The 24,593-nt window shown below is 34.9% G+C and overlaps 1 protein-coding gene across 1 annotated transcript in view; it reads right to left on the bottom strand.

The window, feature by feature from the left end:
- Positions 1–1,271: 1,271 nt before the first annotated feature.
- The window catches only part of MMP16 (matrix metallopeptidase 16), a 382,560-nt gene continuing 359,238 nt past the window's right edge, over positions 1,272–24,593 (bottom strand). The window contains exons 8-10 of the mRNA XM_024127030.2: positions 18,267–18,417; positions 9,334–9,449; positions 1,272–2,797 (exon numbers count right to left, since the gene is read on the bottom strand). Coding sequence (XP_023982798.1) covers positions 2,463–2,797; positions 9,334–9,449; positions 18,267–18,417 — 602 coding nt within the window. The 3' untranslated portion in view covers positions 1,272–2,462. The remainder of the gene's footprint in view (positions 2,798–9,333; positions 9,450–18,266; positions 18,418–24,593) is intronic.

Here is a 24,593-nt window from a genome sequence, read left to right as displayed (position 1 = left end):
AAATAACAATCTGCAAGGTTTTGCAACATGCCATCCATGATTAAAAAATATTTTCCCCAACCAAAACATAAACATGTAGTTTAACTGAGAGGCATTCTAATTTTCATGCTATGTTGAGTATAAATACAAATTCAAGGCAGCCAAACCATCCATTTCCAAATAAGAATGTATACCTACACTCATTAAAATCATCTGGAAATGTGTATTATTAGCAAATGAGTAAGAAATTTTCACTGTTATAAAATTCCTGCATTATATAAAAGCCACACTGGCCTTTCAAGTATTTTGAGTTTTTTTTTCCCCCCATAGTTCTATATTTGTACTAAAATGATGAATTTAGACTTGAAATTATATAAAAGGAAAATTAAAAGTCACTTCTACCTATAGGGCATTTTTAAAGTGTGCGTGTAAAGAGCAAAGTGTCCATCTGCAGATTCACCATCAACACTCCTCTCTCCACTCTAAGGAAACAGTTCATTCTTACTAGGTTTTTAGAGAACAATTAACACTCCAATGGAGAAGCAACACAAGATTTCCTCTGTTTGTTCCAGTTTGCAAGTTAAAGGTCAAAGGGCAAAGACATAGAACAGGACTCTTCAAGGAAAATTTTCACAGAAGATAATGTTTAAGTTTTTGTTAATGACAGTCAACAGATCAATAATCAACTTCAAGGCAAGCTGTTCATTGTTTCAAAAACTAATCCCCTCAAAAGCTGGCTTTCACACAAAGCCAATGTCTGACTCATGGGGTGCATTCTTTCTGACCATCTCTAATAAGTTCACAGCCCAGTGGCTGTAAAGCCTTTCACTGCAAGAAGCAGCGCCTAAAAATCAATTAAGAGGTCTGTCAGTTGCTGACTTTTCTCTAGGAAAAAAATATTGATACAAACCTGCTCTGCAGGTCACGTGAAAATGACAATACTGCTGTTAGACAAATTACACTCAACAATGAAATGCTTTGGTGGTCTCTTGGCTCTGTCAGCTATCAAATGGATGGCTAAATGTCAGAAGCCACACTAACCCTTTGAGAACTATGGTTGACATGTGATTGATAGCTAATACACTGGAGGATATTCATGCAATCTCAGAGTCATCATTTTAATTCATTTTTTAGATGGCAATGCTAATGGCATCTTCCACGGCAAATTGAGTTTTCATGCAATGGATTTTAAAGCAAAAATTGTGTTGTGTGTTGTGTCTAACAACAACAACAGAAAAGACAGGCTGTTATAATCAGTTGTTCAAATAAAATTTCACTCTTACAAGATATTTAATAAAATACCTTTTTATTTGCCAGAAAATTTTTGGCAAGTAACAGCATTTCTGTTTGTTATAAATGCATTTATGTAGTAGTGTGAATGCCTTAAGCATTAAATGGGGTTATAGGATATCTGTTTTAAAAACCTGAACTTCTTGAACCTGTGCCTGTTTTTACCATTGCCCAGTTCAATAATTTATCAGATCCTAAGACTCTGAAAGCTGATTTGATAGTTCTCAAAGGGTTACACCAGTGTATTACTAGTGTCACATATCCTTATAAAATAACTGTCACTTTAAACCACTTTAAAGACATACTGCTTTTTGCTCCACTTATAATGGATATTCCTGACAGACCCATGGAAGGCCTGGGGCAGTGGCCTAATACAACTTGGGGAGATTATCACAATGATATAGGGGTAAGGTGGCAGGAAGGGGTTTAGAAACACTTCAAAACAATTAAAAGGTCCCATTTGAATATAGTTGTGAATATAAATGTGATGAAACATTGAGAACATAGCTGAGAACAGCTGTATAAAACGAAAAATGGATGTAGTATTAAGGCTGTTACAATATTGCAGATATTTTGGCCCCTTGTTTGTTGGAAAATGGCTGTCCCAACAGTCTAAAGTCCTACATCTGTATTCCAGGTCTCCCACCCAAAAAAACGAAGCGTAGGAGACTGTCCATAGCAGTCAGAGAGCTATCTTCTTTGGAGACAAAGCTGTTTTGGGTCTTCACACTTTCCTGAACGTTCAATTGTGGGTTTTTTATTAACATTTTCTTATTCCTTGCTGTAAAACAAAAATTTGTGGGTTTTCTGTTTTGCTTTTTTTTCCCCCAGAAATGGGCTCAGACATCAGAAAAAACATATGAGAAACCTTTAAGAAGAATCTTGTCTTCTCTTTTCTCTTTAGGTAATCCTGAAAATTTACTGGGCATTGAGCGTGCAGAGGAAAGGCCTAGAACTGAATGACAAAAAAAGACAAAGGACTGAAAAACGGCAGGTACTGTGCATCATGGAAGCTTCCCCATGAGTGCGTTTCCATTCATGTGCAGGACCAGCAACCCTCTGGGTTTGAAAGGTCAGCCCCAAATCAGGCTGCCACAAGCCTGCTCCTAGCTAGGAAACAGCATAACAGCTCTTGTCTTGAATCTCAAGTTATCACAAACTCCTAGAAAAGAAAGAAAGGAAAAAACCCTACATCACACCCACTCTTGCATAGAGCGTTTACAGTACAGTATGTGGCGGGGTGTTCCTTTCCTCTTGAACTGGAACACAGTGTAAACCAATACAAGGAGGCATAAGGCCAAGATGCAGGGAATGACAATTGCTATGGCTTTCACAGTGCTGGCTGTGTTGTCCAGTTTGATGACAATGTCTACATCATCTGGTGGGCTGTGTCCTTCTTTATCTCTGTCTGTTGGTCCATCACAGCCCATAAAATCCTTGAGGATGGATCTGGGATATCCAGGTTCTACCTTGAGTATCTGGTTGTTGAATTTCCAATACTCCTTTCCTTTGTAGAAATACGTAAAGCCTGGTGGGGGGGAAACACACACACACAGGAACCACTTATTTGTAAAAGTGTATATGTATAGAAATTTAATTAATAGGCTACTTAAAAGATGTATGTTAAAGTCACTCAATTTTTGTAGGAAGAAAACACTATTCCCAGATCAGCTGTCTACTGAAATGGATCTGGCTCTTGTGCTCCAGAAACTGTGTTCTCAAATGCCTAGGGAAAGCTCAGCTGAAAGAGAGAAATAATATTTGCACAGAGTTGTTGAAAGACCACGCTTTATACATCTACTCCTAGTCTACACTGCAAAGAGAACTTCATCCTGTTGCTCGCTTATAGGATTGCTGGTACAGAATTACACATTAGTGTGAGAGTATCAACCTGTATTGAAAGATGCTGAAACAGCCTTATAAACAGAAGCCCTGTTTGCCCTCATGCAGCTATTGAGAACATTGTGCAATACATCATAAGGAGGCGTCTCCATGAAACGCCTCAAAGGAAATTTCTAATCATCTTAGCATCAAGAATAGTTGTACTCCTCCTAAGGAACAAGTTTGTTTTTGTCATTTGGAAAAGAAATCACAAGAAATCATAAATCACGAAACTAGAGGTGATTCCTTTTGTATGCTAGGAATTTTAATAATTAAATAGGTATTTATTGTATTTTGTGCAGTAACTTTTTCAGCTCTAGGCCATGCCCATTTTGTCTCTTCTTTTGTCCTCATAATTTAACTTTCTTATATACTTAGCTTATGTTAAATTTTTATCACCTAGCTACATTTTACAGAACTTCTAAAGCTATTATTAATCCTTTTAGCGTAAAGGATGAATAGAGTATAAATACATCTATAATTCTATCTTTAATACTGCCAACTAACGTATATTTCATGGGGGAAGAGGTAGTATGTAGAAGGCTCAAGTAACTTAGCAACACATGATTTATGTTCCAAAACATTATGGATGCAGATAATAGATTTGTAAACTTGTGTCAATTAAACTACAAATATATGTTTTCCTTAGGACTATTCTCTTAACTTTTGTTTTTTTTCCTGGGAACAAGCCCAGGTTTTTCTTTCTGTCCGTATCTCATTCATGTCAAGTTTCTTTGTGACCTTGAGATAAAATTCAAGAAAATAAGGAATGTTTTAATGTTATAATCACTTAAAAACTATATTTTGGGAGATGTCTAATTTTGAATAGTATGCCTACTTTTGAGTTAATAATCATTAGTGAGGGTTTTTCCCCTTTATTATTGAGCACTTATTATGGAAGAATCACTGTGTTAAAAACTTAGTAAATGACATCTTTTAATCTTCATAAACACTCTGTCAGGTAGAATTAGCTACCTATACTTTTCAGACAAAGATACTGAAGCTCAGAGATAAAATGATATGCCCTAGTCCTGTTGAAAAAAGGATTTAAATCTTGGTCTAGCTTTAGAGCCTGAATCTTAATGATTTTTCTAAGGCCAGATCCTTTAGAGATTTTTGTCTTTTCACAAATACTCCTTGGTTCAACATCACAGGTGGTGATAGAGAGCACTCCTAAATCAATAACAACAAAAAACTCTGACATCTCTCAAAAACTTTCAGCTAGGATAGACCATCACTTCAGGTCACTTAATTCTAGAAATCATTCTGTTCAATGCCATGAAAATCAGCTATTGCTTTTAGTTTTGAAGGGCAGTTTTGCAATCAGAACAACTTGCCAAGTGAAAACAGGTGTATGTAGATTCAAATTTTTCTGCAGGGAGCTGGTATTTGATCACGCTAATGAACTCCAACGTAATTCCTCAACAAGCTTGGATTAAGAAATGTCGAGGGCTTGCCAAATAAAGTGAATTAGATGATTATAATTGAATAATGGCATTGATCTAGAATGAAACAGACCTTCCAGACAGGTGAATGTACTTCTTATATTTGTAAACTGGAAACCAACAGCTGGAAGTGTCCTCATCTTTAATTTTTAGTCAAAGCTAATTACTATGAAACTACTGGGTATCATGTAAAAATTCAGAAGTTTCTATTTTCATATTTATCATGTCTGCAGGCCAAGTTTTATACTAATACACTCCATATACAGTAGAATTGTAATTGGCTGAATACACTTGTTAGAGGTAAGAAGTCTAGTCAGCAGGAGTTAAGAGAATAAAAGTAATTGAAAAGAAGTAGCCTGAAATCTTGGTAATAGATATCTGTCAAACATTGATCCTGAAAAATTCATCTCATTCAATATTTTTTTAACCATTTATGAAATATCAGTGGGTTGAAGAAACGTTTATATACTCATTTTTTTCTTTTGTGAGTAGCTTTGATGTTATAATCTTGTAGATGTTATGCTTAATAAGAGTAGAAATTTCAGATGAACTCTTACCTGAAGTATCATTTTTGAGAAATTCTGAGGTAGAAGTCAGTTAGGCTGTAATGAATTATATGATGACTTTTTTTTTCTTGTATTTGATTGGTTTTCACTGGTGACTGTTCTATTGCTTAGTCCTAAAATGTAAGGAGAAATTGTCTACCATAGCTGTCTTGTTATAACTTCATAGAAGGTCCTGCATGGCAGTGTCTGTGTGTTCTCTCTGTTTTCCACTATTGTATATTTATTAGTAAAAGGTTAATTAATGTTTAACAAATGTGAATGAATAACCTGGGTCTTGTGAAAATATTTATTTGAATCCCACGTGTAGATTTTAACAGAGAGTGAGGGTCGGGGTAGAGAATTAATACACCAACAGAATCAAGATTCAAACTATTTTAACAGGCTAAAAGTGGAGCTATAATCAGGAAAATAAAATACAGCAGTGTTAAAGCAGAATCTTGTATTAACCTTAAAATTGCATTTTCTAAGGAGAGAATATAGAATACCTAAGAGGCAGGGCTTGACAGCAAGTAACTTAGAGATTTGAAGGCGGGTAAATGCAGTGATTATTTACTACAATTTTAGTATAAGTTAAAAACTCATGCCATTGCTTAAAACACTGTCAAAAGCAAGAAGAAATAATTCCCATATATATATATATATATATATAGCATAAGTCATATGCCATATATATATGGCATATATGATGAGTCATATGCCATTTATATTTATATAAATATGGCATAAGTCAAATATCATTTGGATTATTGTAGCTATTTTCAGGGGCTAAAAATAAAGAGGAAAATAAGAAAATTGTTAAATTAAGATGTTACAGGTGAAAACAGGGATGATGATGGATTAGGAAGCTACATTCTGAGAAAGCCTAAGGTATATCTAACATGACAAAATGAAAAATCTGGCGTGACATGACAGATTGTCAATTACCTTAATGATATAATGTAGGAAAAGATGTTTTAATCTTTCCTCTTTGGAGAGAGTGCATTAGAGCAATTCAGTGAGGCTAGAATGGTCTAGTTTCAAACTGTAGATATATAATATCACCACTTGCATTATCATGAGTAAGTTAATTAAACTAGCTGATGTTGTTTTCCTCATTCATAAATAATTATAAATGAGGTAAAGAGGTATTTGTGTTGGACAATTAAGTTAGATAACAAATTTATGTAGCACAACTGATAGACGGTGGGAAGTCAATAAATCGCACCACATATTCACATTTCATTGGCCAAGGTGGCAGAATTAATATCAATAGGTATTATAGGAAGGCATATGCCACCTTAATATGAACACATCCTTCAAAACTCTATAGCTCAATTTTAAGCTTCTGAGATTTTTTTTTTTTTTTTTTGAAAACTACCATAAGGAGAAGATCCCTAGGAAGAAATTCTTACTTGGTGGAAGGGTGAAGAATTAGAGAAAACATTTCATTGCTCTATCATCTCTGATTTTATGACTGTCAGGTATCATGTGCATGGACTTATCCTTATAGGGAATTACTTTGAGTATATAAATTTATTTATATTTATATAAATATAAGTGTGTTTACTCAATAAATTGAGCTTGCTCTTCTATAAAAAACATAAGGGAAGAAGTTGTGTAAAATTTGAGTTCAAGATAAAAAAACACAAGCATGAGATTTGAATAGAGAATTAAAAGTGGAGAATTTACTATTGGTAGACTATCTAGACTAAGACGTTCCAGATTGATTAAAATTGTTACCCTAGAGAACAAGGGTTTCAAACAAATAGATCTCCTTCACTGCAGGGAGTGAGGTCTAGAGTAATGGAAGGGATAAAATTAATTTCAACAACTAATGTTTATTGAATGGTTACTGTGTAACTGCATTTGAAGAGTTTACACTAGAGGGGATAACAAACAGGCATATAAATTGATTGTTGTAATATGAGAATTTGAGTGCAAGGGATGGTGTACCAAAAAGGATATTCAAGGATTCCTGAAAGATCAAAAGTGAGCTCAGTGTTGAAGGATATCAAAGAAGGGGCTGGACCAGGTAAGGTACAGAAGACATAGATGTGTTGAAGTTTCATCTGTAGTTTTTTGTCATTTGTAAGCACTGGTTTTTCCAACATGCTTTGTTTTTTTGCCAGTTATTTACAAAGTTATTCTTTGCCATGTGAAAAGAAAATATTAAATTCTGAATGTAAGGAAACCATTTATACTAAACAAATATTATTTTCAGATGCACAAGAATATGAAAAATCATTGTGCAAGATGCAGCCAGAATATTTTTTTGTTATCTTTATATAATTATGATTTATTTCCAGAGAACCTGAATCAAATCTCAAATTTTAATGGACTTGCGAATAGAAACAGGGGGAAAAAAACAGTTAATATGCTAAGGAATTAATGTTATGTGTACTTTTTCAATCTTTTGAAATAATTATTACTTATTTTAAAAGCTATTTTTATTATAAAAGTTATATTCATTTTAGAATATTAATAAAGGAAAGAAATAGAAAATTTTTTATCAAACTTGCTATACTTAATCACTGGTAAGATCTTGGCTTAATTTTCTTTGCATATATTTTTGTATAGTGTGTGATAACTTTTATTGTGGGCAGTCTAGAGCAGTGGTAGGACTTCTGTAAATGTAAGCTAGAGCTGGTTTTATCTGGGCTGAAACAACCCCCTTTAATCTAACCTCAAGAAATCTCCTCTCCCCCTTAGATTCTTGGTGACAGCTCTAATTTTAGGGGATCATCTCAGTTTTCTGCTTTCCATGTGATTATCTTTCATGTTTTTTCACTTCTTTGTCTTCTGCGTCTGCATAGTTTGTGGAGTTTTTTGCCATATATTGATATGGTTTTACTGCCTCCAATTTGACTGCATTGTAACTTTATTTTCTTATTGATTTCCTTTTTATCTCAGATAGATATGTTTCATTTCAATCTGTCCTCTCCTGTGGATTTCTGCCTTTGTCACATACAGGCTATATCTTAACTTGGTCCTTTAATTCTCTGAACCAATAGAATACACAAAAAACTATAATTCCAGTAAGTGCTATAATCAGGGCTTCAAGGTTCTTTTTTGACTTAGCATACAGTGTTTTACTTGTGGGATATCATTACACAGAATGTAGTATAAATTACATATAACAATGGTCAAAACACAGTTTGTGTTTGATTTTTCTGATTGGTATCATCCTGGGTGTCAAGCTTGTACTCAGAGTAAAGCCTTCTTAAACTCTGGCAATTTGCTGATGATCAGCCATTGTTTTCAGTGGGTGGTGTAGATTTTTCATTTTCCCCTGTTTCTTCATTAATTTTTTTTTGATATTCCTCCCCCAGATGCATTTAATTTTCCTCTTGCAAGTGATATTTATTTTGTTCTTGTTGCATATACGTTATAGACTTTTCATGCTATTTAGGACCTACATATGTATTATTTTCTTCTGATTCCTATTATAAATCATCTGAGAGGGTATTTTCTTTTTCTCTGTATTTCAGTTTGATGTCACTTTCCTTTGTTCTGGAATATTGTGTATAAATTTTATTTTGAATTATTATTATTATGGTTTATTTCTACTTACTAATTCCTGAATGCGGAGAGAAATGTTCAAACTTTACCAACAGATACAGGAGTATTGATTACCCATTGCTTGGCTAACTTCCCTTAGGATCTGGCTGAATCCTGAATCCTGAGATGGAGAGCAAGGCATCTCTGTGATCTGTTTCTGTTATTAAGCAATCATACATCTACTCTAGCCTTACTGTATTGAGCTGGAATCTTTCTTGTTTGCTGACACTATAGGCCAAAAGCACACATGAAAAATTATAATCCTCAACATGCTATACAATCCTCAGCCCACATTTATAACATATATTCTTTGTGACCATCTCCTGTCCCACATATGTATGTTATTATTATTTTTACATGAATTTTAGTAGAAAATAAGTGAGGTTACTTCAAAGGAATTAACACTCTTCATTTTTAAAAATTACTTTTTTTTTCTTATAAACTAAAATAGGTTGAGGTTAAAAAACATCTTGAGCATAATATTAAATACAAATCTATGAAGGAAATTTTATATAAATATAGTATGAGATAGCCCTAGTATGTTACTTTCTAATCATTTAACATAGTGAACAAGTAGGATAGATTATTCAAATACTTAGTAAGCTCATGAAATATATAATGCACATGTTGCATACCATTTTCTTTGTGCACAAAGGCTCCCTGAGGAGATTCGGGGATACCTTTCCAGACTGTGATTGGTTTGGGATAACCAGGATCCATGGTTTTCATTTCTTCACTATATCTCCAATACCTGAAAAGGATAAATAAACAACAACAACACATGCATAGGAAAGACAATTATGTATACAAACAATAACAGCTAGCTAGCATTCATTAAATCCTTGCTGCATGCTACCTATGTACTTGTTAGTGATTTACAGACTGATTTAAATCATGCAAAGACAGTGTACACAATTTATTCTGTATCCTTTTTTGAATACGCTAAAAATGGATATGTTATTTTATATTTATTCAGTCTGCTAAAAATTAATTTTAAAACTCTAGCTAAGCATAGTTACAATTCAAAAGGATATCACCAACCTATGTAGAAATCAGAGGTTTTCATTATTTTTAAAAATCTTACTTAGGCACCAGAATACATCATTTGAAATAAGCATAATTTTGATCCATTTACCCATTCATTTATTTAACAAATATTGAGTACCTACTGTGTTTCTAGCATTACTGTAGGTGCCAGCAATACATCTTTGGACAAAACAGACATGCCCCAGCTCTTATCAGTGTTTCATTTTAGGATATGTAGAGAGTACAGGCAAAAAAAAAAATTGTCAATAAGTGCATACTATCATAGGAGGTGGTAAGATCTATTAAGAAAACAAAGCAGAAAAAGTTATCTAGGAATATGTGTCAGCCATTTTAAATTACTGGATAGCAAGGTCTTTGATAAGCCATTGTTTGAGCAGAGAGCAGAAAGAAGTGAGAAGCAACATTCTGTAGTTTTGCGGAGCATAACTTTCCAGGTAGGGTAACTAGTTATCAAAAGTTTCTGTGGCAGGCATAAGCCTGGAGCACTTGAGCATCCACAATGAGGCTAGAGTGACTAGAATTGAGTTAGCAAAAGGGAGACAAGGTCAGAGTGGGAACCAGCACCTGTGATTAGATAGACCCTTAAACTATGGCAAAACCTTTTGTTTTCCTCTAAGAGAGATGTGAAGCCAATGAAGATTTTGAGAAGAAGACCTTCAAGATACGACTTATTTTTGAAAGGAACACACTGCTGCTATGAGTTAACAGATTGAAGGAGGTAAAGTAGAAGAAGAGATACCAGTCAGGATGTCATTTCAGTAATCCTTGGGCTAGAATGTGTACTGGAGAACTGATGATAATTCAAGGGATTGGGATATTATTTTGAAGAAAAAGCCCAAAGACCTTACTAATGGATTGAATGCAGTATGTGAGAGAACAAAGTTGAGCATAACTCAATAATTTGGGGCCTGAACAACCGGAAGAATAATGTTGCCATTCAGTGAGATAAGGAAACATGGAAAGGTAAGTTAAGGAGGTTTGAGGAATTGTGAGTTTGGTTTTAAGCATGTTAAAATCAGATGCCTGTTAAACATCAAAGTAGTTGTTGATGAGGCAATTGGGTATATGACTGTAGACTTTAGGACAAGTCTTGACTAGAGTCCTTCGTGTATAGATGGATAAACAGATAAAAGCAAAGCTTGCTAAGAGTCAGAACTCTCATCCCTTCACAGGGTGGCCATTGGTCCACTTTCTCAGACCCACTAGACATCTATGGAACAAATTGTGAACCTCCCTACTTTGGATCACTCATCATTGCCTATATGTTCTAAGAGTCAAAAATTTTATGTCTGAATGCTCAAAAGGATTGACAAAACTGACATGAAACCATTGGGAGGTCACAGTGATATTGCCTATTTTAGGGCAGGCATAATGCTCTATGCATTACATCAAATGTTTATTCACTATAAACTCATGAGAGAATCGTCATTGTCTCCGTTTGAGAGAGGAGAATTCTTGGAGGACAATGACTTACAACCAGTCTGTTCCATTTCAAGAGTCACTATTCTTTCTTCTACACATACCAAATATGTTTGACAACATTTTCTCCCCCACACCACTAAACATTTCTTAACATATGCTAAAGGTAGCATTTCACCAAAAGATTTGTGAAGTAACACACAATGCATTATCTTGGGATTAGGCATTTGGCTTAAATCAGAAAAAGAAGAAAAAAATCCAGTCTTTTCTGTATATTCTCTTGTTTCAGGTCTATGGAGAATCCTTTATCTACAGAGCTGTGGGATCTTGTAAAGAATGTTTTGCTATAGATTCCCAGATACCTCAGATAAATAATATGTGGAATATTAGCACTTCCTCCATCTTCAGTGTTCACATGGAAAAGAAAAAATGATTGTTTCAGGATGTATCCCAATAATAAGCCACAAGGCAGATTTTATCCAGACAGCAAAACATACTGTAGAGGTGTTTGTCATAGATTGTTGTCACATAGAAGATAAGGGCAGATTTGATAGAGAGATCAGGAAAATCTTCAGGGAGAAGCACTGAGCTGAAATAATGGTATCCAGGCCTATCTTTCTGAAGAAGACAAGTAGGGAGTGCAAAGTTCTACCAAAAATAAAGTATATTTTCTTTCATGGAAACATCTGCTTTTAAATTATTTTTGAATATTCCTCTATCACAGAACACGCTGTGATGAATATACCATGGTTAATGGGGTTGAGATTGCACTCAGAATCTCCAGATCTCTTCTCTCAAGTAAATATTTCAATGGGATTTACAATAGTCATATATATTAACTGGTTCCTGAAGTTGATCATAAAGAAAACTTCTCACAGAGAAATCATCAAATACCTCATTTCACGGATTCTAAGATACATAATTTTTCACATTTTGCGTCTCTATTATAGGTATTTCACATCTCAATACTATGTCAAAGTATACTGGGCAGAGTTTTCCCCTCAATGATAGATTAAATTATGATGTATCTTACAATAAATGGCATTTTTAGATGGCATAAACCATAACTTAAAGCAAGTTTTAAAATTTTGCTAATCCAGGAAAAACTTAAAATCCTAGAGACAATGGGATCACACTCTACATATGATTTAAGGAAGATTACTACATATTCAGAAACCAAGTTTGTTCTCCAAGATGTAGTTATAACAATGTTCATGTAATAATACCTATTCTTCATGTAGTGCTTTGTAGCTATAAAGTAAACTTATATACATACTTTATTTTAATCTTATTTCACTAAAATGCCTCAAATATCTTTTATATTGCATATTAAAACAAACTTATGCTGAGGTCCCAACATAAATATAATATATATTGTCACGCAATTCAGTCAGTGACAAAGCATTGGGCATCATATTATTCAAAGGTAATGTCTTAGTCACATTTGCTCTTCCTGAATGTTACAGAGTTGAAACTCAAACTAATGCTCTTTGATTCATAGTTTAGTACAATTTTCTACCACACTCCTGCTAGTGTTTCCCTTGACATAGCATTCTTACATTAATCCCCCTGTCATCTTACCCTCTTGGGGCCCTCACTCAAATTCTTAATGTTCATTGTGTCAATATAATTTTCCTTCATCCCTTACTCTATTTGCTTATAGATCCATTTGCCTACCAACACTTTTTTGAGCACTTATGTGCAAGACACATAAGATTTATTGAGATCACATTTCAAGAAAATATTTATGGAATGTGAATTTTATTGTACCCTCTAGTAGGAACATAATCCTGGTATGAATTTTTCAGGATAAAAGCAATTTTTCCCTCTTTTTGTCAGTAGATAATGCAAAACTATAACTTGGGATCATTTCACCATCTTTGAAAAATTCAACATAAGATTGGACCCTCAGGTTACCTGCTGTGTCAGCTTTGATATATGTCCAGTAAACTTCAATGTGATTAGAATCATCTAACTATATTCAATAATAATATTATTCAGTCCATTATATTATTATATATACACATTATATCCAGCTGTCTTATAAAAATGCTGAGGCTTATTCATAAATATAGGTTTGCATTTTAATTTCTAACATATTTGAACATATTTCAACATGAACAAATAAACTCATCCCACTGATATTTTTCTCCCTGAAAAATAGGCTTATGGGTTCATTGAGAAGTATATTAGCATATTCACCTGGAACATTATATAAATAAACCACTTGGAGGGGTTTAAGATTTAGATATGATAATGGAAAAATTTTGGAATTTTGTGCAGTAAGGTCAGCAAATGATAGTAGCTATTATAAATTAAGCTTATAGTTTTTTCTTCTGATATATCAATAATCTCTGCAGTAGAATTATGACTTTAAATTGCTGATTCTTTGAGAAAAGCATTGTAATTCAATCCTTTAAAATAAATTATGAATGGAAATGGGACTTATTCATCATTTTTTAGATTTGATCATGAGTCATAACCATAAGACAAAACAGTTGTCTGTGTAATAGCATGCAATAATTTCTTAAATTCCTTCTGAGTGAACAAATAAATGATATAGAAAATTCTGAAATGACATACTTTAATGTTTCTGGATACTGAACTCAAACTGAACAGAAAGTGGCTCCAAGGTTGATTTCATATGACCCGGTCATTTCTTCATCCATCTTGTCTTATTTTCTTACTCTAGAGTCAGACTACTTGCCTCTGTTATCACAAAACCCAGGGCCACTTTTTTTCACACCCAAATAATCATACAAAATCTCTTTCTTCAGAAGCCTTATTAAAAATGCAACAGAATTGAAAATATCAATTTGTACTCTGTTGGATAAGTTTAAAAACACAAAAAGGAATTACTTCATAAACACACACCTTAAGCTATAGGAAATAAATGTATTTTTCTGTTTGGCTATTAGTAGTAAAAAAAATAAAACAAACCAAAATGGATCTAAATTTTGTCTTCTTTCTTTGAAAATGTCTTAAATCCTCAACGGTTCAGCCTAGAATGAAGTATGACAAGAGAGTCTTGGGTATATTTGTGAGAAGATGCTGAGATGATTTAGGAACATAGCATTTTAGAGCTAAATGCTATGAAGATCAAAATGTATCCAAGTATCAAATTATAGTATATTAAGAAAAGGGCAAGTAGGAGTCTGAGGGACTGAGTTCCATGCTATATGTGAAACAGTGAAACTGGACATTTTAATCTGAATTTACAGATCTGTTTAAAGAACCATCATTTAATCTACACTTCTTTAGCTATCTCTATACATATGAGATTTCATGTCGGCCCTTACTTTCAATACAATTTATATGAAATTACTCTCAGATCTGTGCCTCCAACCCACCTTTCCCTGTGAACTGTTACTACCTGCTTGATTTCTCTAATTGGTGTGTAAGCAGGTGTCTAAAACTGAAAATGAACATTTCAAACTCTTAGTCCCCTTCCCCCAGTATTCCTTCCTTTCTTTGCTACATCTTCAGAAATGGCACCATCTACTCAATTATTTAGGCAATAAACCTAGATGTTGTCTTTGATTTGCTTTTCTCACCCCTAAAATCCAAGCCATAAGAAAAACTTGTTATGATTACATACAAAATGTAAACTGTACTCTTTGCTCCATCTCCACTGCTACCATTGTGTCCCCCTGTACTACTTCAACAGCCTACAAATTAATCTCCTTGCTTCCACTTTGGAAGTCCATTCTTCACACGGAGGCCATAATGATGTTTTTGAATACACATCAGAACACGCACTTTCCTGTTGAAAACCCTCCAATGTTTTCCATTGTACTTAAAATTTAAAAATCCAGTCTTTGCCATGTTCTACAATGCCTCATAATCTGGTCCCTGCTTACCTGTGTGACCTCCTTGACCACTTACCCACTATGCCACAGTGTTTTTTGCTGATTTTAACATTCTAACATTTTTGCTTTTGTACGGCTATTTCAGGTACTTACAACACACTGTTCTGAATAGCTTCGTGTGGTTGAAATTTCTCTCCACTAAAGTCCCTGCATCAGTGTCCCCTTCACAATTTAGGCCTTTCTTGACCTCCACACTAATTTTCCAACCACTCCTACTACCCACAAGCCTCTATCACATCATCACCTATTATATTTCTTGTAGTGTTTCTCAATGTTAACATATCAGGGTCATTTATTTCTTCTCTGCTTACAACTATCTCCCCTAATAGAATCTAAGGACCATGGGAGCAGAATACTTGTGGTCTTTTTTACTACTATATCTTCATTACCTAGTACATGTCACATAGTATGTGCTCAAAAAATGTTTTAAATGAGTGAGGGATATGCCAAGATGAGTACAGAAATCTTAGGCAAGCAGGAATTAGAGCTATTGAGAGTGGAATTGGCTGTCTCATATTTATGCTGTCACCACAGGTAGTCAGGTACAGAAGGATGAATACCTATGGAATGTAACTGAGGCAGTCTAGACTTTGGTAGGAAGTGAATATGATGCAGGACTGACATATGGCAGCACTTGAACCAAATATAATTTAAAGGTGTGCTTTGCTGGTCTAGCAAATTTTATAAATGATTCTGATTTTGAATGCTTTTCTAGAGTATTTGTACTTTCCAGCTCATCACAGTACCTATCACTCCCTATTGCCATATATATTACTCCTGTACCCAGCACTGTATACATTATTTATCTTATCCCTTAAAGCAATTGAGTTTTTTACACCTGGACTAGGTTATCTCTAAAATCCTTTCCTGATCTTAACCTTAGAGAAATAGAAATCTGTTTTACATTTTTTAAAACAGAAAAATGTCAATGAAATAAGAGGAAGAAATAAATAAAGATAAATGTTTTCTCTCAAAATATACATGGAAAAATATATATAAAGTTAAAATTGATAAGTATTGTAAATATATAATGCCTATAAGGAAGAAAAACTCACTGAATTCTCATATAAAAGTGATAAGAAAATTGTTTTTATGTTTGAGTTAGATAGTTTAATGTCTTTTCCATCTACTTTTAATCTAGAATGAATGTATTAATGAATTGTGTGACTGGAATTAAGCAATTATACAAATATGAAGTCATCTATTTATAAAACATCTATGACTCATGAACTCATATAAGATCACACACATGGAAATTAATAGGGATCCTGCTTTAAATATTTTTAAAACTATAAAAGCATTTATTTAAGCAGAACTTAAAATCAAAGTATTTCTATATATTTTGTTATATTTTTCATGAAGCTTGTCAAGTCAGAAATAAATTAACTAAAATTCCTTTTCTCATTTACTATATCTTTATTCCATTATAAATATGGTATGTAACCTTCATTGATTTCACTGATTTGAGGTAGCCCACATTTAATTTCTAAACTTAATTTTTTCAAGAAGTGCTAAGTTTTTAGAATGGAAACATTTTTAAAAGTACGGCTAACTGATAATAAAATGGCAGTTTTTATTGTCATCTAGGAAACCCTCATTAAAGCTGTTATATGAAAGTTAAGCTTTCATGTTTTGTCCTGTAGAAGTTAATTTCTCCAGATTGTCTTCTCAGGCTTTTGTTTCTACCCCTTTCTGGGGGTTGAAGTGGGGTGGAGACAATACAGGACTGTATTGAACCTAGTCCTGAAAGAGTACATTCAAGCAATTAAAACCAGCTGAGGAATTAAACTCTAACAACCTGAGGGTTGTTATTTTAAAGAATATAAGTCTATAGATTTATTTTCATTAGGGGTCACCATGCTGTGGCAATTTCTTCATTCTTCTCTTTTCATACTCTAACTACACATATTTTACTGAGAGTCACATACTTTTTGTGATGATAAGTAGTATCTTCTACATTAATAGAGTTTTTGTTTGATGAATCTTTTTTATTTTGTGATTTCATAAGAAACATTCAGCAAAACCTTAGTTTCATGATAGTGAAATAAATGCTATGAATATTTTGCCATAGAAATATATACAAATTTAAAGTATAAAAAGCTTGTAACAGAATAAAAGTATATATTCTTATCCATGGACACAAATGGTAGGATCTTTTCGTTCACAGATAAAGCTCAATGTTTTAAGTCATTTGCTATCAAAAATTACAAAGTGTAAAATAAACAAGGTTTATATCCTTATTTTTCTCATGAAGTTGGAGACATTTTATAGGGTTACATTATGTTAAGATTATAAGGCAAACTCAATACTAGCTTGTTGCTCATTAAAACCTGTTGTTTTTATGTGTGTTTGTGCATGTGCATGCTTTAAATTTACTTGTAAAATAACATATTTAAGTTTTATCTAACAAGGAAGGTTACTTATGAGTGTCACATTTTGACCCAACTAGTAATAGTGTAACTAAAATTTGATTTTTCATCTTTATTTCTTTTTAACCTAATATTAATTTAAAATAATAAAACTATAGCCTTCAGCTTATATTTTATATGTAATATCTGTCAAAAAGTGGGCGGGGGTGAATTTAGTATGCCTAGTGGCTACTGTACGTCATAAACTAATAGTTCACTTCGTTTTACAAACCCTGTTAGTAATGTCATAAAAGGAAAAGAAATGACAGAAAATAGCAAGAGATATTATACTTCAAGCTAAAAGTGTTTAGTCCAGTGATAGTTTGGTTAGTTCATCACACCTATCTGCTGTTACCTAAATAGTGTCCTAAGAAATATAACTCATGACTAAACTGAAGGTATTTGAAAATGTTCAAAATTAACTGTGTGCAAAGTGTAAAAATTTAACTTTAAATATAAAAGCAAAACAAAGCCTCCCTTAAAAAGTACTTTATAAGTAAAGTAAGTAAAATTACAAGAAAATGCATTGTAAGGATAAAATACACTACCTATACAGCTTTATAGGTATGTTAAGATTATAGAGAAGAGAAAGAATATATACTGTATATATACATTCATAAGAAAGTCACATTACTTGGGTATATTAGAGGAAGATTTATCTTGAATATTATTTTAAAATGTTTAAAAATGGTTGCAATTCTATTAATTCTTGTGCATATATCTGCACAGATTCTTTCCTCAAATGTACATGCCTGTTATAGACTAGATATATTGACTTCTCTAAACATTAGTTAACTATTTTCCTCATGTGAAGTGTGTACTGACCTGTCCCCCTTGAAGAAATAGGTTTTCCCAACGTCCTCCCACCAAATGGCTGAATCAATACCATGAGGGGGAATTCCGCTTCCAAGAGTAATCAAGTCATGAGGGTAACCAGGTTGAAGAGTCGTGTCCTTGAACACCCAATATTTGTTACCTGTATGAAATAAGTGCAAATGCAGAATACACTAATTTAATGTCAGAAATTAGAATATATCTACTAACACAATGCATTTAAAATTCTTTTACATGAAATCCATGAAATAACTTAGTAGCAGTCACACCTGGAATACTGACATTACTTTTGAACCATAAATGTTATTTTCAAAAGTGAACATAATGAAAACTTACTTAATAATGTAATCAGAATTTGTGTGTTAATTTAAGAAATAAAAAAGATCTACAACTTGCCATATTGAAACAGTTTTGAATCAAGGGTCTAGGATTCTTCCTCTAGGAATTAGAGGCCTTATTTTCATTCAAGGCTAAACCATTCCTGTGTTTTGGGCATTCTATATGCCCTCAGATTGCTGTACTGATTACAACCTCTACTCTGTTAAAACACTTCTTCTGGGCTGATCATTTTCTTTTAATATATAAACATTCATAAGTCCATCTAGTTTAATAAAGTTATCCTCTTTTGACCTGATGCCTTCTTCTAGTTGTTACACTATCTTTCTCTTTAAGAGTGGTGACTGAAGGTAGCAAAATTTTAACCCTAAACTTGTTCAGAATTGCCAGAGTATGGCAATACTAAAAAAGAGATGAACTTCAGTCAGCTTTATTACTGTTTTGCAATTATCTACAGACAACACACTTCCTCATGCCCTATACCCCTGGCAGGCTACGTACTCCACTCCCCTCTTCGGTATGACTCTCAAGTAGTCTGCAACCATTTCTCACTCCACTGAAAGTTGACTTAATACCCATTGTCTACTGAAACCTTTTGTCCTGGAGTCACCAATGCCTACAATTTTCCACCCTTATCTATTGACACAGTTGCCCACTTAAAGAACTTTTCTCCCTGAGCTGCTAGAAAACCATTTTGTTGTTGCTGTTGCTCTTTCTTCTCTACCTGCTTCTCTCTGAGGTTCACTTATTTTACTCAGTCCTTGAATGCTGACATTTCCCAAGGCTCTGTTCTCTTCCCTCTTCTCTTTTTATTTTAAATTATACAGGGACATAGTGGTGTCACAAACTCAAATACTTATAAGGGCCAGTCTAGAGATGACAGGAGTGGAGTGGTAGAGGTATTCAAATACTGAGACACATTCTGGATCTTTCTATACTCAAGCAACTTCTTGAGTAACTAACTCCTCTTAAGGTTAATATCTGGCAAAGTAAAACAGTATCTTAATATCTGACAAAGTATCCTCTGTCCTTTCTACTAGATGTAAGGCCTTCCTCATTGTTAAAATATTTCAATACTATCTGTAGCTGAGGACTATGATAAACTGTAGCATTCATGTTATACCTAAAGGAATTTAAAAAAAATTTTAAACCACTTACTAACCTAAAACAACACAACACAAATGAACCAAAAAAAACACATCTTCAGGCTAGATTTAGGTAGGAGTCTCTAGTCTGTAACCAGGGTAATCTTATTTACCCCAAGAGTTTCTACTACCATTTGTTATCATTTTAAATTAAAACAACATTTGTTGAGTAGCTCCAGTGTCCCAAGTATCATGTTAGGTAACAAGGATACTAAAGAGAACAAGACAGACCTGATCACTACGCTGATCATCCCGCACTCAAGTGAATTCAGCAGATGAAAACCAAAAACACAAAAATGTAATTATCGTAATTGAAAAACTATTGAATGCTATAAAGGAAACACATCAGGGGTTGAGAAAAAGAAAACATAAGGGGAACTTACTTCAAATAAGGAGATCAGGAAAGTGTCTCTGAAGAAGTAACACTTAAGACAAATTTAAAGAAAGAGAAGAAGGTGATACCTATACAAAGAATGCTGGAAAGAGTGTTCCAAGAAAAGGAGAGTTTTATATGATCAAAATTGAAAGAAGATCCATGGAATGTAATAATATGTAATAAGCATAATAAGAAGATAGTAGCACTGAAAAGCTATATGATGGGCTTGGATCTTAGTTTGAGTACACTGGTAAGCCATCAAAGAGATTAAATTAGCAAAGGGATATGGTCTGTTTCCTATTTTCAGAACATGATCTTTGGTCTTTTGTTGAAAATGGATCTTAGAGAGAAGAATGGAAATGAGAAGCTCTATCAAAGATCTTTTGCCAGGGAAGAACCCTCAAGATGGCAGAGGATTAAGATGTGGAGCACACCTTCTCCCCACAGATACATTATAAATACATCTACACAAGGAATGACTCCCATAGAACATCTACTGGATGCCAGCTTCCAAAAGGGCAAGAAAATCTCCATGTAACTGGGTAGGTAGGGAAAAAGAAAAAAAATAAAAAAGACAAAAGAATCAGGACAGGACTTGCACCTCTGGGAGGGAGCTGTGAAGGAGGAGAAGTTTCCTCACACTAGGAAGCCCCCTCACTGGCAGGGACTGGGGGGAGATTCAGAGCCTCAGAGGAGAGCACAGTAACAGGTGTGTGGAGGGCAAAGCAGAGAGAGTCCTGCACAGAGGGTCCCAGCACTCCCTAGCCTGAGACATTTGTCTGCTCACCCACCAGAACATGTGGGAGCTGGGTTCTGAGACTTGGGCTTCAGAGGTCAGACCCAGGGAGAGGACTGGGGTTGGCTGCATGAAGACAGCCTGAGGGGCTAGTGTGCCACAAATGAGGGGGTCTGGGAAGAAGCCTGGGCCTGCCAGAGAGACAAGGAAACATTGTTGGGGGTGTGTGAGGAGACGGGCAGGTCCCCCATAGGAGCTTCTTCTGCTCACAGACAGAGGACACAGTCTACATGAGCTTCAGGGGTGGGCACGAGCTGCAGCTGCTATCTCGGACCCTAGAGGCAGGAGCTGACTGCTACTGCTGCCACTGCTTCTGCCAAGGGTCTGGTGAGCAAGTGCAGCTCACTGCCCACAACTTCCCAGTGGCTTGTGCAGCCCACCACTGCCGAGGGACCCATGATCCAGGGCCAACTTCCACAGGAGAGTGAAGAGTGTGCCCCAGGCTATTGCAACTTCCTGCTGGCCTCTGCCACCACAGGCACTCCCCTCACATCTCAATTGTGGCTGCCATATCCATCCCTCTCCCTGGCCTGAGGGAGAAAGTGTGCCCTAGTTAGCCACTGCTTTTGCCCCCTTTTGCCTGGGCAGGTAAGAGATGGGGCCAAAAGCAAAGCTGAACTGCAGGGGTAGTGTGACCAAAGAAGAGGAATGGAAATCTCTCCATGCAGCTGCAGGAGTAGTAGATTAAATCCTGGCAATTGGCTTGGTAAACACTACATCTGTGGAATATCTGAATAGATGAGTGTCCCCACAATTGAGGTTGGTCTAGCTTTAACAACTTTGGACTTTGGGGGCAAGTACATGCAGGAGTTGGGCAGGTCAAAGTCTGAGCTGGGCTCACAGTGCCCATGTCAGGTCCAGAGACCAACTTAGGGGTATTGGAGGACTTCCTGGGTAGGCTGGGATTGGCTGTGGCTCACTGTGGGGTCAAGGACAATGACAGCTGAGGCTACAGGAAAAAATAATTATTATTACTATTTTTTATTGTTTTGTTTATCCTGTTGTTCTTTTTTATTATTCTTTTAAGTTTTAATTTTTATTTATTTTTTCTTTTCTTTTTTATGCTTTTATTTTTAGTATATTTTTATTTTATTTTTTCTATTATTACTTTTTTTGTAATATTGTATTTTTTCCTGGTTTTTGTTTTTTTCTATGTTTTGTTTTGTTCTTACATGTTTTAACTATATTTTTTAATTTTTACTTTACTTTTTTGTTGTTTTCCGTTTTTTCCATTTGTTTTCTTTCTTTTTTCATCATTTTTGTGTGTTTGTTTTATACTTTCTTTGACTTTTTTAGTTTGCTTTCTGCTTTTGATTTGTTTTTTGTTTTTGTTAGTTTAATTTTTATTCTTTGTTTTCATTTTTGGTTTCATTTATTTGTTTGGTTGCTCTCTTCGTTTTTGTTTTCCCTGTTTTTTTTTTTTTTTCTGTTTCTGTGTGTATGTGTATTTCTTTGTGTGTTTTTGTCTGTTTGATTTTGCTATAACCATTTGTCTTGGGGTTTTTCTTTGTCAGTTTGCTTTCCTTTTTTTTTTTTTCTTCCATGCTATGCAGATTGCAGGGTCTTGGTTTTCTGACCAGGGGTTGCTGTGAGCTTCTGAGGTGGGAGAGACGAGTCCAGGACACTGGATCACCAGAGAACTCCTGGGCCCAGGGAATATTAATTGGTGAGAGCTCTACCAGAAGTCTCCATCTCAACAAGAAGACCTGGATCCACCCAACAGCCAGCAAGTTCCACTGCTGGACACCTCATGCCAAACAACTAGCAAGACAGGAATACACCCCCACACATTAGCAGACAGGTTGCCTAAAGTCATACTAAACTCACAGACACCCCAAAATATAACATCTGACATGGCCCTGCCCATCAGAGGGATAAGATCCAGCTCCACCCAGCAGAATGCAGGCACCAGTCACCCACCCCCACACACACACCAGGAAGCCTACACAAGCCACTGGACCAACCTCAAACACTGGAGGCAAACACCAAAAGACAGGAAATGCAACCTGGCAGCCATGCAGCCTGAAGAAAGAAGATCCCAAACACAGTAAGTTAAACAAAATGAGAAGACAGAGAAATATGTTGCAGACAAAGGAGCAAGGTAAAAACACACAAAACTAAATAAATGAAGAGGACATAGACAGTCTACCTGAAATAGAATTCAGTGATCATAAAGATGATCCAAATCTCAGAAATAGAATCGAGAAAATAAGAAACATTTAACAAGGACCCAGAAGAACTAAAGAGCAAAAAAACAGTGATAAACAACACAATAACTGAAATCAAAAATACTCTAGAAAGAATAGATAGCAGAATAACTGAGGCAGAAGAACGGATAAATAAGCTGTAAGATAGAATGATGGAAATAACTGTCATGAAGCAGAATAAAAAAAAAAGAATGAAAAGAATTAAAGACAGTTTCAGAAACCTCTGGGACACTATTAAGTGCACCAGCATTCAAATTATAGTGGTCCCAGGAGAAGAAGACAAGGAGAAAAGGTTCTGAGAAAATATTTCAAGACATTATAGTCAAAAACTTCACTAACATGGGAAAGGAAACAGTCCATCAAGTCCAGGAAGTGCAGAGAGTCCCATACAGGGCAAAGCCATGAAGAAAAATGCCAATACACATATTAATCACACTAACAAAAAGTAAAAAACAAAGAAAAAATATTAAAAGCAGCAAGGGAAAAGCAACAAAAAATATACAAGGGAAACCCCATAAGGTTATCAGCTGATTTTTCAGCAGAAACTCTGAAGGCCAGAAGGGAGTGTCAGGATATATTTAAAGTGATGAAAGGGGAAAACCTACAACCAAACTACACTGTAAGGATATCATTCACATTTGATAGAGAAAACAAAAGCTTTAAAGAAAAGCAAAAGTTAAGAGAATTCAGCACCACCAAACCAGCTCTACAAAAAATGCTAATGAAATTCTCTAAGCAGGAGACACAAGAGACAAAAAAAATCTATAAAAACAAACCCAAAACAATTAAGAAAATGGTAGTAGGAACATACATGTCTATAATTACCTTAAATGTGAATAGATTAAATGCTCCAAACAAAACACACAGTCTGGCTGAATGGATAAAAAATCAAGACCCATATATATGCTGTCTATAAGAGACCCACTTCAGACCTATGGACACATACAGACTGAAAGTGAGGGGATGGAAAAAGATATTCCATGCAAATGGAAATCAAAAGGTAGCTGGAGTAGCAATACTCATGTCAGATAAAATAGACTTTAAAATAAAGACTGTTACAATAGAAAAGGAAGGACACTATATAATGATAAGGGATCAATCCAAGAAGAAGATATAACAATTAAAAATATATATACACTGAACATAGGAGCACCTCAATACTTAAGGCAAATGGTAACAGCCCTAAAAGGGGAAGTCGACAGTAACACAATCATAGTAGGGGACTTTAACACCCCACTTTCACCAATGGATAGGTCATCGAAAATGAAAATAAATAAGGAAACAAAAGCTTTAAATGATGGACTTGACTGATATTTATAGGATATTCCATTCAAAAACAACAGAATAGGGACTTCCCTGGTGGCACAGTGGTTAAGAATCTGCCTGCCAATGCAGGGGACATGGGTTCGATACCTGGACTGGGAAGATTCCACGTAATGTGGAGCAACTAAGCCCGTG

This window comes from Physeter macrocephalus, chromosome 15 (genome assembly GCF_002837175.3).
Source record: "Physeter macrocephalus isolate SW-GA chromosome 15, ASM283717v5, whole genome shotgun sequence".
Lineage (NCBI taxonomy): Eukaryota > Metazoa > Chordata > Mammalia > Artiodactyla > Physeteridae > Physeter > Physeter macrocephalus.
The sequence above is the reverse complement of the archived record's forward strand: the minus strand, read 5'-3'. Positions and strand labels throughout refer to the sequence as shown.